Raw genomic sequence first — 19,237 nt, forward strand, 5'->3', positions numbered from 1 at the left:
TTGATGCACTTCACAAAACGCTCCTTTGTTCGTTTGTTTCTTTATCAGATCATCTGTTGTTCTCTGTTGCCTGTTGTCACCAGTTGGTCCTTGTCTCCCAAGCTCTCATTACAATCCCTTACATCCCTAACCAAACAAAAGCAGCTCACCCAGCCAACAGTAATTAAGGTGAGATGAGCAGATACTGTAGTTCACAAAATTTCTTTCTAAATACAAACTTTTTACATGAAGCTGCAAGTGACATGGCAGAAATCTCATTACATTTATATGGGCTTGTCCAGCAACTCCACCTTCACCTGACAGAAATGATGGAAATGACAAAAATGCTGCAAATCATGACACAAACAATTCAGTTACATTAGTTACATCTGGTACAAATAGAAAATACAGATTATTTTCCAAACATGAAATGTTGACGTAGTGCACTTTTAGCATAAATCAATGCCAGGAGTTCACTCAAGGTTAGTATTTAACCATAACTTCCTCATTTCATCAACGCAGGATAGGAATGGTTGCTAAGGTGACAAACCGGCTTCACGACAAATGTTTAGTGACTGGCAGACCGAAGTCCTAAAAATGAAAGGTGAGGCTGATGAGCCTGAACACTGCAAAACATTTGAGTCAAATTTAGTTGTTTCTACTGTCTTCTACTCTTTAAATAAAATAAATTTATCAGATCTCAGTTTTAGATTTAGAACCTAAATGTGTGAGTTTGTGAAAAGATAAACTTACAGTAAGTTGTGTTAAAAAATTTTGTATTAATTTTGTCAAAACTACAAGAGCTGAGTAAACTGGAGTTTTTAGGTTAGCATAAAAAAAAACAGAAAGAAGAAAAAGACAAGAGAGGGAACAATTTCCCAGTGTGCTTAGCGGCATGTTTTTGTATCCTGAGATGGAAGTGATTGATCATTGATCATTGATCTGACTTTTGTTTGTTATTAAGGCAAATGTTTATTTTAATGCAGCTGACAGTTTGCAAAGCTTGAGGATAATGTTCTGTTCACACTAAATGTTTTTGAGCAGAATTCATTGTGATGTTTAATGAAATTCATTATATGATCAGAATTATTGTTCATGCAATTTGAAACAAGATTTATGTAAAATAAGTTATTTTAATTTGATACTGTGAGTAAAAATAATAGAGAAATATGTTCTCTTTAACTAGGTGAGGCAGTTTTTTTTCATACATATTGTGAAATAATTACTTGGTTTAAATTACAGCATTAAGTTAAAACTCACAATTTACCATTAATGAACTTAAAAAAACAATGATTAGACAACTTGTTTCTTGTTGCTATATCAACTTCATGAACTTAAATTTCTGAGTTAAAACCAATCTAATTTTTAAAATTCAAAATATTCATTTGCAAGTTAAACCACCTTCAGATATTATACAGTAAAGTGTGGTGCTCTGTCGGTGCTTGGTGGTGAGAGGCCGTCTTTCAAGAAAGCAGCTGTTCTTTGTTGTGAGGAAGCCATAAAATCAGGACATTAAATAATACAGATTCTATCTGTCCAATGCTGCCCCCTGGTGTCCTGCTGAAGAAAGTATAAATAACACTTTGAAACTTTCTCAGCATTTCACCAAAGCGACTGCTAACAGAAGCAGCACTGTTTCTGCTTTTGTTAGCAGAAACAGTGTGAAAACATCATAACTAGCCGATATCTCAACTAGAAAAGCAGACTATCATTCTGCCTGTTAAACTGATATTTTCTGTACCAGTTTGAATTCTCTGATCATTAAAATTGATATCAACAGGATAAATAAGTAGATGGTTACTAACACTCATCTAAGGTTCTGCTGGAGGTTTCTTCGTTTCAAAGTGGAGTTCCTCACTCTGCTCACTATGATGGGTTGCTGCAAAGTCAACTAGAGTGCACTTGACTGCCCACTGTTGCTACTTACTCATACAGGAGGAGAGATTGCTGTAAAGTTTTGTAACATTATGCAGTCGGCAGTTGTTTTTTTTAAAGAAATAAAACTTGTTTATACCATATGAAATTATAACTGATCTTAACTTCATTAGTTATGTTATAGAGGAGACAAAAAAGTCAAATTGGTTTGTAGATAATATTTAATTAAAGATTTCCAAAATTTAACACAGCTCCATTTAGGGTTACAATCTCTACTCATCCTCATAAATTCACAACAGGGCTCTGTCTAAGCTGTTACTGTCATGAGGTGAGAGGAAAACGCAGCAGGATATGATGAGAAATGATGTTTTAATAAAGTAAATCCAGAAATAAACACAGTCCAAAACAGTTCCAAAGCTGGGCAGCAGGGCGAGCTGAAGCCAGGGCTCGACGCCGGTAGCAACCGGTAAACGAGGGACGAAAAACAGACTGGGCACACAGGAACGGAACGGCAAACGCCCAGGGCGGCAAGTAACGACAAGGACCCGACGAAGACACAGGTGACATTAAATACACAGGAGGTAATAAGGGAACGAGACACACCTGGGAACAATCAAGGGGAAGACAAGACAATATGGAAACTCCAAATAAATACATAGATAAACACAGATCCTGACAGTTACTTAACTGCTAACACATCAATGTCAGAGTAGACAATCAAAATGTTGCAGAAAATGACACCTAATTCCCTCTGTTTTGCTGTTATGATATTCAACATATACAGTTTTACTACGTCTTTAAATTATATACACTTTTACTGAACATTATGCATATATAAGAAATTATTCATTGTTCTATTAAAACAGGATGAGGAGGCTTTATGTAAACACATGTAGTTATTTTTCCTGTTCTCCAAACACAAAAATGATGTTTATGCATTTAAAATAAATATAGCTATACAGATATAGAACTCATAAACTCTGTTGTTTATAAGCAACAGAGTCCAACAATACAACAACGGACAGTTCACAGCATTCACATAGATAACAGTCTAATGTATTTCTCCAGCATATTTGGTCAGGAAGCGGATTGGGATTAAGATTTTAATAGAATACTCGCTCATTTAGAAAAAACTGACAGGAATAAAAACATTTGTGATTTTATTTTAGATACACTACACTTTGTATTAGCTGAAGAGAAACATAAGGTGTGGCAGGAAGCAAAGAGTTATATTGAAATAATTTTTCTACTCATTTCTACTGTAATGGACAATTTACAACTGGGCCGACTTTCTGCTTTCACACAAAAATAATTGCTTAATGAGAAAACAATTAAAGCGCTTATCTTGTTTCCTTTAAACTCTCACATGAAATAAAATAAACTGGCATAATCTATCTATCTATCTATCTATCTATCTATCTATCTATCTATCTATCTATCTATCTATATAAATGCTGATACAGGAGGAGTGATTGCTGTAAAGTATGTGACTTTATGCATGCAGCAGGTTTTTGGTTTTTGTAGAAACAGAACCATATACCATAAAAAATAATCTTGATGATCTTGACTTCATTGTTTATTTTATAGTGGAGACAAAAAAGTCAAACTGGTTTGTAGATAATATTTAATTAAAGATAGGTATCAGCTCGATTTAGGTTTACAGTTGCTGTACATTTCTCATAAATTTCCATTTTGGAAATAGTTCTCACTATGACGCCACTGAAACATCAATGTCAAATTAAGCAGCAAAAATGTGTCAGAACATTGCATTTAAATTACATAGACTTTTACTAAACATTATGCATATTAGAAATTCTTCCTTGTTCTGTTGAAACAGACTTAGGAGACAGACTTCTTTATGTAAAAACATTACTTCAAAGCATTGCAAACATAACAATGGCTGTGATACATACAAGATAAACAGAGCTGCTAACTAGAAGTTATACACACATAGAACTCAATAGGACAGATTATAATCAACAGAATCCAACAACGTAACAAAGGATATTTCACAACATTCTCATTATCGCAGTTATCCAGCATAATTTGTCAGAATAATTTGTGAAAATTTGACAGAGTATTTCCTCATTTAGAAAACACTGAAAGAAATTAAACACATCTGTGCTTTTATTTTGGATATACATTTTTCTTTCTATTAGTTAAAGAAAAATTAAGTGACAGAAAGCATAAAGTTATGATTACATTTTTCTGCTCCTCTTTGTTGTACCTGAAAAATAACAGCTGGCCCCACATCTGCCTGTAGCAAACTTTCACACGATCATAAGTGGTTAAATAGAAAGCAGTTAACTGTAACTTATCTGATTTCTTTTAAACTCCCACAAAAAACTGGTATAATTTATTGAATTTGATTGTTAGCATGTAAACTTTTGGGAATGTTAAGTTTAAAGCAACTGAGTATCAATATTAGGTCTGCATGAATACAGATATGTGTCATAGGTAAAATGTGCTTACCATTAAACATATTATTTCACATATTACTTCTCCAAAAGTTAACACCACTCCTGTGTTGGTTGTTATTTTCAGCATGCTTTTGAAACCTGGGTTTTTAGCAATAAAGTTTTGCTGCATGTCTATTAATTTAGACTCAATGCACATTTAAATAGGTATTTAAATTTGCATTCACTAACACAGTTATATATGTTAGTACATGTTACACTAACATCCACAAACTAAAATTTATGTTTATTTACATCTATTGGATAAAAAGAAATGCTGAAAGAAATGTACATCCAATTAAAATGGGCCTTTTTAAAGCTTTCGGTGCAAATTATGCTTCTCCAACAAAAGATACAATGATGTTAAGGCTATTTACTCATCCTTATCAACTGCTGCCAGTTAATGTAGCTCGTAGTATGTATAGGTAATAAATACAATACAGTATAAAATCGTTTTCAAAAGAACAAAAACATAATTTATGTAGGAATTCATCCTTAGAGAGATTTTATTTGTACAAATTAAATGGATGGCTAGTACTAGTTTGATAAAGCCTAACTTATTCTTTTTGATTTCATAAAAGCTTAAATACCCACAATCCCATTAGAAGACCAAAGTCAGAGCAGGATGCTGCATTTCTCCGTTTTGATTCTCAAGTCAGTTTCTCAGAGAGACATGTTTTCAGAGTCTAAAGAACAAAAACATGCTGTTAATCTACTAGTCTCATACTTCACAGATTATTTGGTGAAACATCAATTAAAAGAACAGACTAACAAATGCTCTGCCTACTTACCAGGGGTGAGTGGTCTTTCTGAAAGCAAAACAGATAATTTGGGTTTCAATATGCAAACATATGATCAAACTTTTAAAATGGAAACATTTATATTCTTATGTTTTCCTTATGTTTCCAAAAACATGCTGTTAATCTACTAGTCTCATACTTCACAGATTATTTGGTGAAACATCAATTTAATCAGTGTCAGAGCAGACATAGCAAATAGATAAAAGAACAGACTAACAAATGCTCTGCCTACTTACCAAGGTTAAGTGGTCTTTCTGAAAGCAAAACAGATCATTTGGGTTTCAATATGCAAACATATGATCAAACTTTTAAAATGGAAACATTTATATTCTTATGTTTTCCTATTTAATGAACATAATAACAGTACATTTTTGCTGTCTTCTGCAGATTGTACTGGATTAAGTTTGAGGTTATTTCATGAGAAGTCCAGCTTCAAGATGCTCTTACCATTTCTCTTCTTGTAGGCAGTAAATGCTAAAGCGATGATGATGATGATGGCAATCGCAACAGAAACGACAGCAATGACGATGATTCTTATCTGTGATGACTCATCTGCTTAAAGACGAACAAAAATAACTGATCAGGTAAGAACACAGCATGAACTGGAAACTGCTGAATAGAGTCACAGATGTTATGTTATATGAATTGTCACATTTTGTAATAGATATTTTGCTGAGGTTTTATTTTTAAGAAGGGATGTACTCAGAATCGGACGCTGACATGAGCAGTGTTGCAAACAGCTTCTTCCCAAAAAGTTTATGCAAACCAGTTACAATGCTTTCTGTGCAGAATATGTTTATAGTTTTCTAAATTTTCTGATTTCAGCAGAATGCAGTTTTAGTTCATACATTCAACAGCATTAAATACTAATATTTATGAGTCTGAGATACAGATACTTATCCTCACCCCGGTTGGTCTTGATTACTTCTTTATCCAGCTTGATCAGGATTTTGTCCTCAGCTCCAGTAAACTGAAACACACAGTCGTACCTCGCCCAGTCCTCAGGTGGGATTGAAGAAATATCCAGATCAACACGATACTGGAATGTACTGTCCTCATTGTTGAGGATATCTCCAGGGTCCACACCCTCATGAATCTCCTCTCCATCCTTCCTCCAGAACATCAGGAAACTCTTTGGGTAGAAACCAGTAGCGTGACACCTGACTGGAGAGGAGGGAGTCTTCTGAAGGAGAGAAACTGAGGGGTAATCTGAACATGATGGTGGAAAACAGAAGAGGAAAGAAACAAAGAGGTAAAAAGTGGATTATATAATCAGAGCAAGGCATGGTCAACAGTTTATTAACTGACTTATACGTATATAACATAATAATTTAATAAATTGGTTTCAAAAGTAGAATAAAATAGTAGAAAAATATGATTGTGATTACTATGTGCCACTTGATAGCAAGAGATAGAATAATTTAGTGATGTTGATACACAAGAAGTTCATTCAGTTAAATGACTGCACCTGTTCTAAAGAGAGTTCTGTTTCCAAGGATCAAGGATTCATTGAGACACTGATAGCAATTATTTGTGATGAGCTTAGCATTAGAAACAATGTTATCTGTCTCCAGATCCCAATGCTGTTTAAGAAAAAGAGCCTCTTTTCTCAGCGCAATCCATTTCAGTCCTTTTAAATCAAGTTCAATAAAATCTTCTCCATCATAACCGTACTTCATAAAGCCAGTCAGCTTTTTAGTCTCCATGTTCAGTTCACAGCCACTTGCACTCTGAAAAATATGGATGCCTGAAAAAAAAGATAGTCTAGTTATAGGCCACATAACATGTGAAAGTAAGAGAAATATTAAACTGTGAAAAATACTAATCTAGTTAGTAATTGCTTATTATCTTAACTGGCATGAAAATAAAGAATATTCAACTGTCTCAGATAAACAACAAGGTAATGAACATACTGTACCTTCACTTTGATTAAAGTGCTCCATAATGTCATCAATAATATAACTGAAGAAGCCAGGAAGATGTGAGCAATGACCTTTGACCCATTGATATTGGTCAGGATAATCGGTAAATATTTCCTGCATCCAGTCTTGTTTTGCTTCAACAACTTTTGCATTGCAGTAAGCTGCCTGGACGTCATTAATCTCTGCAATGGCTTCAAATGCAGGGAATTCTGTGAGCCCAGAGGATCCAGTGAGGTAGACCTTGATGACATGCATCACTGTATGGAAAAAATATAAGTTAGAACAAAATTACAATAACAAAATTCTCTCTCTTTCTCAGCTGTAATATTATATCGGACAGACCGTAAATTTAAAGGTACTTGTCTCTTCTATATGATTTTAGAGCTTTAAATTTCAATATTTATTTATTCAATGTTTTTTTTTATTTTCAGGAATAATTACCTGCTCTGTTTGATATGTTTTTGTAAAATTGAGATGAAACGCAATGAATTCAATTTGGTTCAGAAACTCCAAATATTCTTTTATTGTGTTTCCAAATAAATGTTCATTTTAAAAGAATCACTAATCTGCCACTGCAGTCCGGTTTCTTTCATATCTTGACATTCTCTCTTTCAAGCATTTTGCACCCTATAAAAAAGAGGCGGCCAAATAGGCAAATGGCTGAAAAGTATAATGGATCATATAACTGAAGTAAGATGGAAAGAAGTGATACGATTTTTTTCTAATCAGGAAATGTACTAATTATAAATCAGTCCACACATTCAGTAAGATGTTGTCCATGGCTGTGGAATCCTCTTAACGGCCTTCATGTTTACATCAATGAAGACCCTGAGAACCTGATACAACAGCATATATATTGTGTTTTCTTGTTCAGTACTCATAATCACAATGAACCACACTTCTGTTCACTTTATTGCTAACTCAGGTTTTACTCCTTCAGAACAGTGCTGCTTACCCAAAAGAACTCACTCTCTTTGCCCCCAGTGGACAACTGCAGTACAACATGCACATACAGAATATTAAACAGAAATTGACAGGATACAAAATTTGCAGCTGTACCTTTCAAAGAATGACATCATATCTCCGTTGGAGGTACTGGCTTCTATACTGGTGTGCTTCTACCAATATGATGCTAAGTCCAATACCGTATACTTTTTAACTCTTTTTGCAGGTAGACGGTGAATCACACTCTGAAAAATCAGTTGACAAAACTACTATGGGGATCCTTACAATGAAACAACAGGAGACACAGCCTAGTCCAGACAATGTTGGCATTATCCTGGAAGCAATATCAGCCTTTCCACACAAATAGTCAGATGAAGTGAATAAACCTCAGAAAACAGGGGGAAAACACCCATACAAATTGGGGTCATCCCTTTTAGAGCAGTCTGGGTGTATGACCATTAATTTTGTATTAAACTACTTGGCTTGTTAAACAACATGTTATTACAGTTTTGGTGTACTATTTCAAAAGGTTTAGGCTATGTAAAACTAATTTATTGACAGATTAATACTAAATATAAATTGTTATACATTTCAGGTTACATTGAGATGACTAACTTGAAAAAGGAGCATGCAAATTAGTCAAAATGTCTTGGTAAACAACAAAATGCATACAACAAAAAAATAGATACATGTATAAATGATTCATACATAAAGTGCGAAAGAAATGTATGAAATAAATATAATTTGATGCCAAGTTTTCAACATGAGATGATTAGAAGAGTTTGACATGAAATAATCATATTTATATAACATGTTTTAAATATGTTAGATAATGAAGTTATAAAACAAAAATGAATCTAATTCACTGCAACCAATTTATTTGTTTTGTTTATATAAATCCAACAGACTTTCTTTTAAAGTGTGGCTGAGAACAGCAAAGCTAAGCTATGGTAAAGTTAGTCTTTATCCAAACTTTTAAACAGGTGATGACTTACCAACCAGACGTTTCGGTGGTGAATAACTAAAGAGAACAGTAGTGAAAAGAGAACACTACGTTGCTGTGGGGATGTGGGTTTTTGTGTGTCTTTATTGGATAATTTAGTCCCTGTGTTGTCTTGTCTAGCCCTTTAGAACTTCTTCATGGGTCCCGTCAGCCTCCAGCCTGCCCTCCAGAACCTTGTCTCCTGCGCCACAGCCCACCGGATCTGCCACGTCTGGTAATGGCCCCTTGAGGTGGGGGTACACATTGTGGCTGCATTCGATAGTCTGTCATACAATGTATTAATGCGCAAAAAATAATTGGGATGATCTGTATTTGTCTGTGTTTAATTTAATTCCAATAAAAACGTGTTTCCCCTGTCTGATACTGTTTTAGTCTTACAAACATCTTTGTATTTAAAATATTTGTTAACAGGTAGGTTACTCTAATATAAGGATTAGTGCATACATCTACAACTTTTCATTTTAAACTGATAGAATATTCAGATGAAGAAGTGATCTTATTGTGGTTTCGTCATGTATATAAATTGTTCCATTGCTAAGCTAAGCATAACCCCTAAGCTTCCATTTCAGTCCTGTCACTCAAATAATGTTATCCAATATATTTAACATTAACACAAGTTAGTTTTCTGTTTATAAACATGATGGTAGCAGTTTTGGACGCATAGCATGACAGATAGATTTAGCTATCTATCTGTGCTACGGTAGGAAAATCTGATGAGGTAGCACTGATAGTTAGGATACCGGGCTGCTGAAGTAGAGCCGGTGGAAAAGGGGCAGATTCCTGACACTGTGTTCATTTTGGTAACCATTAAAGCTGATTTCTCAACTTGTTTATTGTTTTCTAGACCGTGTCCGTCCTCACCTTCTACAAACCATTTCATGACAGTTGCTTGGGAATATGTTGTCCCAAGCAACATAGTGGATTACTATGCTGCTTGGGGCATAATAATCCCAAACAACACCAACATCAACAAGGAACATGACAACTGTGGAGAGTAGAGATTTTTACTCCTATACTGTGGGAATGACTGCAGCAGGTTACTACACCCACCACCTCTCCACTACACCTCCACAACCCTCCACATACACACTTTACCCCATAAATCTTAGTGCAAGGATGAGCGTGTAAAATAGTTAAAGAATAAATAATGAGCCTTTCATGTTTATGTTTGTTTTCTGGTAATCCTGACATTAACTGAAACAGCTCTGGACACTTAACAGTGGCAGACCTTTCCTAAAAATTGTACAGTAACTTGTAGAAAAAATTACAGGCTGAAATATATTTATGATTATCTTAACTAACACAAATTTTTATTGCTAAAATAGATTTACATCACATGGATTTGTAAACACACTCTAATTGGCCTCTTACTTAAAAATAGTTAGCTATTTATGTCGGTATGGAGAGCCTTGCGAAGTCAATGAGAAAAATCAATATATGGTATAAATTAACAATGTACTGCAATTTCTTACCTGCCGTTGTGCACCTGCAGAACATGAGAAGTATCACTATCTTCATCTTTCTTAGAAAGTTTACGTGCAAATGAAGGTTTGAGGGGAAGTCTGACTTGCTTAACTTGTTAGCTAAATCTAGAAATGCTTTCTGTTTTATGCTCTTAATTGTACAGTATAATGTAATCTTTGAGAGTTAAGGCAGAGTTTCAGAAAGAGCAGGAGTTTTTAAAGCAACAGAGGCCCTATTTCAAGGTGTTAAATTGCAAAGTCAAATTTCAAGAAAAATGGAGGATGAGCTGTGGTAAAAGGCTCAAACAAAGGCCTAGGTGGAGTGCACCATCTGATCTGGTTTCAAATCCTGTTTGACAAGATCAAGTGCAGGGAACCCAAAAGATAGTTATCATTCCAAGTGAAATCAATCTGTTAGCAACACATTAAAACACAAAGCAGCTTTTAAAAATTACACCAGATGATAATGAAGACATATTTTAAAAATATATTTACAGAAAAGTTGTTTTTCTGTCTTCTTTTTAGCATCCTTAATAAACACATTGAATTTATTTCATACTCCATCACCACTGATTCTGTCCTCACTTAATCAGAGGGACATTTCACTTTTTTTTTTTTGTGAGAAGTGATGTTTGCATGAGATTAATTGACTCAACATTAAATATCTTTGCATGCTAGTTATGCATGCTAAAATACACTAAAAAGGCAAATTTTTGAAAAATCCATTTCTTTTAAATGCATGCGGTACATAGCTTTAATAATAAAGGATCATTGTCAAAACGTGACAATTGAGTACATATGAAGATGAATGACGTCTGAAAATAGTTATATTTAGCCGTCAGAATACAGAATACAGCCCCGCCTCTAACAAACCTTTCCATAACGGTTTGATTACTGTCACTGTCTTTGATGTCATTATTAATAGTAGCTTTTAGAAAAACATTCCTCAATTATTGATGTCTTTGCAGTTATTCTCAATTTGCCAGATGGGCAAGTGTTCATAAAATAATAAATTACATTTTACGAAACAAACAAATGAAAATAATGCATCTGTTAACATGTCATTGCTGAATGACATTTTGCTTTCCACTAACTCTTGTTGCTGCCTGCACTCCTCAAACACTGTGGGAGGGGCAGTTAATGACAGTGGTTCTTGTTTCAAGTATCTGCAGTCATTTATGTTTTAATCTTGGTTTGTGCTCTCAGCTCAACAGACAAAGTTTGAGAGGATTTAAAAGCTCGGCTTTCTGGGAAAGATGTGTCTTTACACAAACAAAATATTAATATTGCTTCTTCTCTGCCAGGCTTCATCATCAGGTATAGTAGCCAGTTTTAATGTCACTAATATAACCATTTATGTAAGGAGGAGGATGTGTGTAGGCTGATATTAACAGTATTGACCATATATCTTCAACATCTTTTTTTCACAGTCAAAAATTCATTGACAATTTTTGCCATTATTTCGACTGGAATCAGGGATCTTCCAGATCTGTTTACAATAGTAATTGAAGACAAATTGAATATTCATTTTGCCAACAAAATTTTTGGCACCTGTTAAAATTGCAATTTATTAATTTGATTATAATTAGTTACTAAATAGTGTGTTATTTCAAATGAAACAAGGTGTTGTGCTATGAAATAATCTGTTTTTTTCTTCGTCTGGCTTCAAAATTTCCTGACCCAAGTTCATATCCCACCTATCCAGGTAAGTACTTCAATGCACACACATATGACAATATATAGTTGCTGGCAATGTTTCTTGTAGTCCTCTTTTGAGAAGATATGCGTTACATTTGTAGCTTTATTTCTGTGTTACTGGAACTGCATCTTGAATCTCAAACATATTTAAAAAATTTAAAAAACAACAAACATTTCACCAGAACTGAGTTATGTTAGATTATGGTTGATGGATGTCTGTGCTTCTTAGAGTTCAAATGGAAATATATGGCCTGCTAGAAGTGAAAATTTCTTACTTTTTAATATAAGCAAATGTTTTATTGTCTTTTAAATATGCATTTTAAAACAGCTGTATACTAGGATTTAAAATCCTAAACAGGACTACACCAGGATTGATATCAAATAATTAAGTTGTCTTTATTTCTGTCTTGACAGGAACCATTCAAAATTGTCAGCATAATTTTGAAATACAATAAGTTTATGATCGAAATCTGCTTTGTGAGTGGGATCAAAAGGATAGACAAAACAAAAACTATTATAAAACCAACATTACTTGTGACTGATTTTCTATCAGTCACAAGTATGTGAGCAATTAAATTGACAGGTAGGATAATCGGACGTGGCAAGAGTTAGATAAATATATTGTCTTAACTTTTGTATAAACTGAAATAAAAGCAATATTTTAATGAGGAAAACATGCAGTTTTTATCTATCTTGCTTGGCAGTTCCAAACTTTAAGTTCTGTTTATTCCTTTACTGTATATTTTGCATGATATGATTTCCTTGAAATAAGTTGTTTTGCATGACAATTTGTCAGATCATTGTATAACTTGAATGATGAACAATGTCCTAATCGATTAACTTCTTCCTGCTTTCTATTTTGTTGTGCCTGTTTAATGAATTATTAAAGATATGTTTTATTGTAATAGTTTGTTTCTTGTTCTTGAGCTCTTTTACTAGAGTGTAAACATCAAAATTACTAACTACATTTTAACCATAAATAATTTACCTTGTTTGTTAAAACTTATGTTGAACAGTTTATAAAAATGGAGTGGACAGGCAGAAAAAAAAAAAAAAAAAAAATGCTAAATGTTCTGCTGTAAGCTTCTACTAACCTAAGCAACAAGCAGCCTTGGTAAAGCATCCCAAAGACACATGGACTGATGTTTGTGAGGGATTTTAAAATGTTAATAAATCTCCAGTATGAGTAACAGAAGTACTGATACAGTAACAGTACTTCTGTTACTAAACAGACTGGATGGCATGAGATAATATTATCTATTTTAGTATTTAAAACACAATGATAACTCTCACACAGAGTTTTTGTGGTTTGAGCTCCAATATCGAGATGCCCTTCCCCCCACCTTGAACCGCACGACATGTTCACTTTGTGAATCAGAACTGATGCAGACATTCAACTACAGACAACTCCATGGGATGGCAAAACACACAGTTCTTTGTTGCTGATTTACTTATGAGTGAAGAAATTAGAGGCCAATATGGCTAATAATACAATTTCTGAGTATCTGTAACAAATGATGGACCCAGACTAAAGCCGACAATTCGCTCAGACTCTATTCAGAACCAATGACAACCTACACTTCTGATTCTAGTTGTTCACCAAATAAAGAAACAGCTATTATGAGTGAGGTTTCATTGTGTGACTCTATACTGATTTTCTAAAAATTACCCTTTTGAAGAAACAGATACTTGGAAACTAACAGGGAAATACCTAATCAAACTTGTCCTTTTTTAGAAACCAAATACTATTAGTTGGCCTACAAGGGAGTGTCAAAACCTGTTCTGGTTCAATTTAACTTCCTGGTGCAAGTGATCTTATCATTGTCATAGCTTCTAGTTTTACTTGGGGATTCCTGGTTTAGTCTTTTTTTTTTTGTTTTGCTTCTTTGTTCCTGATTTTTTTGTTTTGTGATTTTGCTCTCATATGGTTTAAAAAACTCAGCTGAGTCTGGTTCTCATTTTCTGATCTGGTGTCAAGTGTGGCTAATTGGAAGAACCAAATGCAGACAAGATGGCGGTGGATATGTTCTCAGTTTAATGCTAAATAAAGAAGAGATACAGTACAGTAGAGGTGCACAAACGCAGTCCTGGAGAATTACTATCCTACTTTCAGATGCGTAACATCTTCAATACATCTGAATCTGAATAAGCCATTTAGAGCTTGGACAAAGTTTTGTACAGTCTATACATGGGAAATGGAAGACTGGTTGATACTGACATAAAATGTCACAATAATTAACCCTAGAGAGAACAAAGGCATCAGGTAGTTATGTAATTAGAAATTTTAATCTGTCAGCCACTTTTATTTTATGATGATCTTTGTCTGGAACTATTAAACTAAAATTGCTGTTTACATGGAGTCCAGGTGTTCAATCACCATTTCTATCACAACTGCACTTATTCAAGTCAACATTATCAGCTCCTGGTTGCTTTTCAAGATGTCATAACCCTGAAAAAACAGATGAGATATTAAAGTGTTAGTTATGTAAAACCATATGGTGAATGCAAGTTTCTTGATTCCTTTACCACTTTTCATCTAAAATCATGCATATAGTTGTTCTTCATATACACTTTGACAGACCATGCTTTTCAGGTTTAATGATTCTGTAACTCTCTGTAACAGAAGCACTGAGTGAAGACGAGAGTTTCTTATCAGTAGTAAACTTAAGGACTTTTTCCACTGTTTTTAAAGAATGTGGAGTACAGTTGTACATCTCTATAGTTCAAAACCTAGAATATTTAATGGTCAAACCAGAGTCTGACCATTTTACAATAATGAGCATTTGTTAGTAAACTTTGTGTTTTTGTTTATTTACATCTGATAAATAAACAATGCTTTTTATTTTAGCGCTAGAACCACCACAGTTAGAGAATTTGTGAAACCTCAACTTTACTGTGGAAAACAAATGTTCATTAGTTTGATTCTTGTTTGGGATCTTCTGAAACCAAAATCATGTATTATCTTATGAACTGGATGAATCTTTAGATTTCCATTATTTACTTTAACAGACTTATAATGTACTAACTGAAAGTGTCGTTAGACGAGTTCAAGACAAAAAAAAATTAGGTTAACAAATTTTAAGTTGGAATTTGGCATTTTTATCATATTTAAAATGAAGGGATATGTGGTGGGCATGAAATGCTAACACCTATAGAGTCAACATAGATTAGTAAAGTAGCCTGGAGCCATTTATAGTTTATAATGAACCAAATAAAAACCCTTTTTTTGGTTATTCATGGGTAGCTTGTTAGACTCTGTTAATTTTCCCAATAATTCTCCTTGTGGTGTAGCATAAGAACGAGTAGTACTACTCACCATTGTGCTTCCTCCTCCAGGCAACAAAAGCAAGAGTGCAGGCCAGTGCTGCTAAAAGCAGCAGAACCACTCCAATGGCAATACCAAGGTATTTTCCATCAAAAGAACCTGGAACCATAGCAAAACATTTCAAATAACGACATAAGTAATTTGGTTGTGAGCTGTTTCAAGAGTTATTGTAGTGAAAAACAAAAAGCAATGCAAATGAACCTTTCATCTCTATTTGAATCCTACCTTGGTTTGTTCTGATCATGGTTCTGTCCAGCCTGATGGTGATGCTGTCCTTAAGACCGGCAAACAAAAAAATGCAGTCATATCTCCTCCAGTCTTCAGCTGTGACTGAAGAAATGTTGAGATCAACACTCATCTGGAAGGTCCCATCATTGTTAGGGAGGATTTCTCCTTTCTCCACGCCTTCATGGAGTTCCTGTCCATCTTTCCTCCAAAACACTGCGGCTCTTTCAGGGTAGAAGCCTGTAGCATGGCAGGTGACTGCAGAGGAGGGACTCTTCTGGAGGAGAGACACTGAGGGGTGAACTGAAGACACAGGCCAAAAGAAATGTCAGCTCAAAAAGCAACAACTCAAGGAGAGGTCATGAAAGCCGTAAACAAACATATCTAAAAACGTGAAAATACAGGAATATATAGGAAATTGAATTCATATTAAAAAACAAATAGGAAGTTTTTCAATATTCAATGGAACAATATGCTCTGCCATTTTTAGTGCTGCATATTAAAATAGAATGATGAACGCCACAATATATTAATAAGCCATCACCAGGATGTAAGGAGGCAAAAATATGCGTTTATATCCAAGAATAAACTTCATGACTTGGGGTTGTACCTGTTGTCTGTAAGGAACTTTTCCCATAATTCAAATACAGCTTAAGAAAACGTAAGCAGTCCTCAGTCAAAGCATGCTTCCAAAACAGATTATTTCCATCACTGTCCCAGTTGTGTTTGTTAATGACAGTCTGACGTCTTGGACTGATCCATGTCAAGGTTTTCAGGTCGAATCTTATGAGGTCTTCTCCATCATAACCGTATTCATTAAAGCCATCAAATTCTCCAGTTTCATCGTCCCAAAAGCATCCATTTGACCTCTGAAAAATGTGGACAGCTGAAATAAAAAGATAAACTTAAATATTTGGGTGTAGTAGAGAAACGACATCAAAACAGCAAGACATCTCTCATCAAAGACAAGTGAGTGTTGAGAGATACTGTCTAGTTTCTGTCAGCATGTAAATGTGTCTGGAACAAACAGAAAGTATTAACATGGATCCTAGATTAAGGTCTGTATTTTAATCTTCATGTTTGCACTCATGTTTAAGACTTTTATTTTGAAGTTAGGGAGAAAGTAGCTCTTGCATTGTAAACTTGTAGACAAAATAGACAAAGTCTTAATATGGAGCTGATGGAGAACCCTTAGTCAAGTCAACATAAAAAAAACCCAAAAAAACTCCAAAACTAACTTATTTCTGCAACAACATTTTCAGTACTTGGTACAAAGCTACATGGTATTCACATGTTTAGATGCTGAACTAAAAGGATATTTCACAATGTTTTCATGAGTCACTGTCTATAGTTTTAAAAACATAAATTTCTAAAACCTTTATTGTAAATGTTTAAAAAAGTCAATACTTCATTGACCATTATTAACTGATAGACAATGTACAGTATATCGGCAACATTAGGCACCTACAAAAAAAAGCCCCTATTTTTTTTTACTAAACAGCATCATGAATAACTGGCCGATTCCCCAAGGAGAAGAGTGCAGCTATGCACTTTGAACTTGTTCTATTTAGGAGTATCACATTTCTGATCTGTTCACAGCTAAAGGTCCATAGTCTGTTTCGTCTAGATTTCTCTTTACCTTCTGGTGTCCATTTCACTTTTGATATAGACAAGCATAAAAACTGCAATGTAGTCAAACCTGGACAAGAATATTTCACAATGATGGCCTATTTTTAACCCTGGTTAACAAAATGTGGAATCTTTGCTCTGTTTAAGGAAAATAAAATAGAGATTTAAGCAATTAAACCAGATATATTATTACATTCTTATTGACCAAACATTTATAATGGTCCTACATTTGCATAGGCATCTTACAAAATCTGTCACTTACCCTCTGACTGGTTGAAGCGCTGTTTCAAGGTTATAATTGTCGCTTTAAAGTCCAAGCGGTTTAACAAGCACTTGTTATTCAACCACTGCACATGTTGAGGATCCTCTTCAAATAGTTTACTCATCCAGTGTGTTTTGGGTATCGTATACTTTAAGCTGTTGTCACAATACCCCACTACTACGCCATCAACTACTCCAGATCCCAAAAACTCTGGAAAATCTGAGATTCCTGTGGTGGCAGAGAGGATATACCACAGGGAATGTGGTTCTGTGGGAGAAAAGCAATTCCCCGTAAATCTTTTTGTTTACATGTATAAATCTTAGTAAAATTCTGCAAGTCGTAGTTTGCACTGGAGGAAAAATAAAAAGAGACATTGCAGTGAGCCAACATTGCTAACCCCATACCACTTTGCAGCACCAATAGTCAAAGCATAGTTAAGTTTCTAATAGTTATAATAATTTTATATTTGATTTGAAAACAGCAGAAACATCATATCACTGAACAAATCACTACACTAAACCATAAACCTTTTATTTCAGTCTCTCCTGTGAAGTAATAAACCACCAGGCAGCTCCATAAACAAATGTCTGCCTTTCAGAGGTCATGCTCACTTCATTTCCAATTAGAAATCAGCAAAGTAGCTTTACTGTTCAGTAATTATGATTTAGGAGTAGAAGAGGGAAGACCATACCCAGAGATGCAATGTGACAGATGAGAAGAAAGATAAAAAGCCTCTTCATCTTCTTATGGAGCTCATGGATAAAAACATCTCTGCAATCAGAAAAGCATGAAATCTGTAAATATTCTTAGCATGTCAATTTACCTGCATGTATTTTACTCAGCTGTGTTTACAATCATTTTTGGTGCCACACTTACTGAGAAGAATTAGCTTCCTGTGTCCCGCAGCTTATTTGTGTTTATCCATGGAAATTAGACTCTGCTGCCATTAGAAACATACAATTTAGATATGTTACAATTGTCATTTATTAGTTAAGCCTTTCAAAGGTAAGCCATGTCTTTTTTAATAAAATATGTAACCCAAATCACAATGCTTTTGTAAACAGTTACAGTACTTATTACCAGACAGCCATGTTTGGATCTGCTTTAGTAAACAAGAAAAATGACAAATCAAAAAATAAATTCATATTTGGCTTCAACAAACAAACAAACCAAACAAAACAAAAAAACAACACATCTACACCTTGGAAGAAATAATTAAATAAACATCAAATGTCGTGGTTTCACGAAACATTCTGTCACCAGCTTCGGTTGTGTTTACTCAGCGTGTTTGTAGAAATCTGCACACTCACCTGTTACGTCATGCTGCATTTAGGGAATATATAAATGAGAATTGGGGAACTCGTTTCAAGAAAAACCGTTACTGCGTCTATGGCAAGCGTCTTTTCCGGTTACAGAAGAATCGTGACACATTGGTCACTTGACCAATAGGAGAGCAAATTTCATCCCACGTCACGCATTAAAAGGCAGGAGCAGGAGGGAAAGTGAAAGTAGGACTGTGGAGTTTAAATTAACAAGCTGAATGACATTTGCAGAGCTACCTGAAATAGCGCAATCACCTTTTTCAGATTCATGTACGTACAGAGCTGTCAGCTGTTGATTTTAAGGACTCTGTGTTGATGCATGTGTAAAATAGA

The 19,237-nt window shown here is 34.6% G+C and overlaps 1 protein-coding gene and 1 long non-coding RNA gene across 6 annotated transcripts; one reads left to right on the forward strand and one right to left on the reverse strand.

Annotated features, from left to right (window-relative positions):
• Nucleotides 1-3,461: 3,461 nt before the first annotated feature.
• Nucleotides 3,462-18,999, reverse strand: LOC116730562 (major histocompatibility complex class I-related gene protein-like). Of its 5 annotated transcripts, XM_032579895.1 has the most exons (11): nucleotides 18,893-18,999; nucleotides 18,459-18,522; nucleotides 18,274-18,353; nucleotides 17,583-17,849; nucleotides 16,302-16,577; nucleotides 15,801-15,994; nucleotides 6,017-6,119; nucleotides 5,558-5,662; nucleotides 5,347-5,364; nucleotides 5,102-5,119; nucleotides 3,462-4,996 (listed from the first exon to the last, which is right to left on the reverse strand). In XM_032579895.1, exons 3-11 carry the CDS (start codon nucleotides 18,320-18,322, stop codon nucleotides 4,974-4,976), a joined length of 1,053 nt encoding a protein of 350 aa, XP_032435786.1. In that variant the 5' UTR covers nucleotides 18,323-18,353; nucleotides 18,459-18,522; nucleotides 18,893-18,999; the 3' UTR covers nucleotides 3,462-4,973. The 5 variants fall into 5 exon arrangements, with proteins under 5 accessions (XP_032435786.1, XP_032435788.1, XP_032435787.1 ...); XM_032579897.1 differs by lacking the exon at nucleotides 5,347-5,364; XM_032579896.1 differs by lacking the exon at nucleotides 5,347-5,364 and having other exon boundaries at nucleotides 5,102-5,125.
• LOC116730575 (uncharacterized) lies at nucleotides 9,464-13,192 on the forward strand. The gene is made up of 3 exons (XR_004341344.1): nucleotides 9,464-11,760; nucleotides 11,874-12,148; nucleotides 12,556-13,192. It is a non-coding gene; the product is annotated as an uncharacterized LOC116730575 (long non-coding RNA).
• Nucleotides 19,000-19,237: the final 238 nt, after the last annotated feature.

Source organism: Xiphophorus hellerii, chromosome 13 (genome assembly GCF_003331165.1).
Source record: "Xiphophorus hellerii strain 12219 chromosome 13, Xiphophorus_hellerii-4.1, whole genome shotgun sequence".
NCBI lineage: Eukaryota > Metazoa > Chordata > Actinopteri > Cyprinodontiformes > Poeciliidae > Xiphophorus > Xiphophorus hellerii.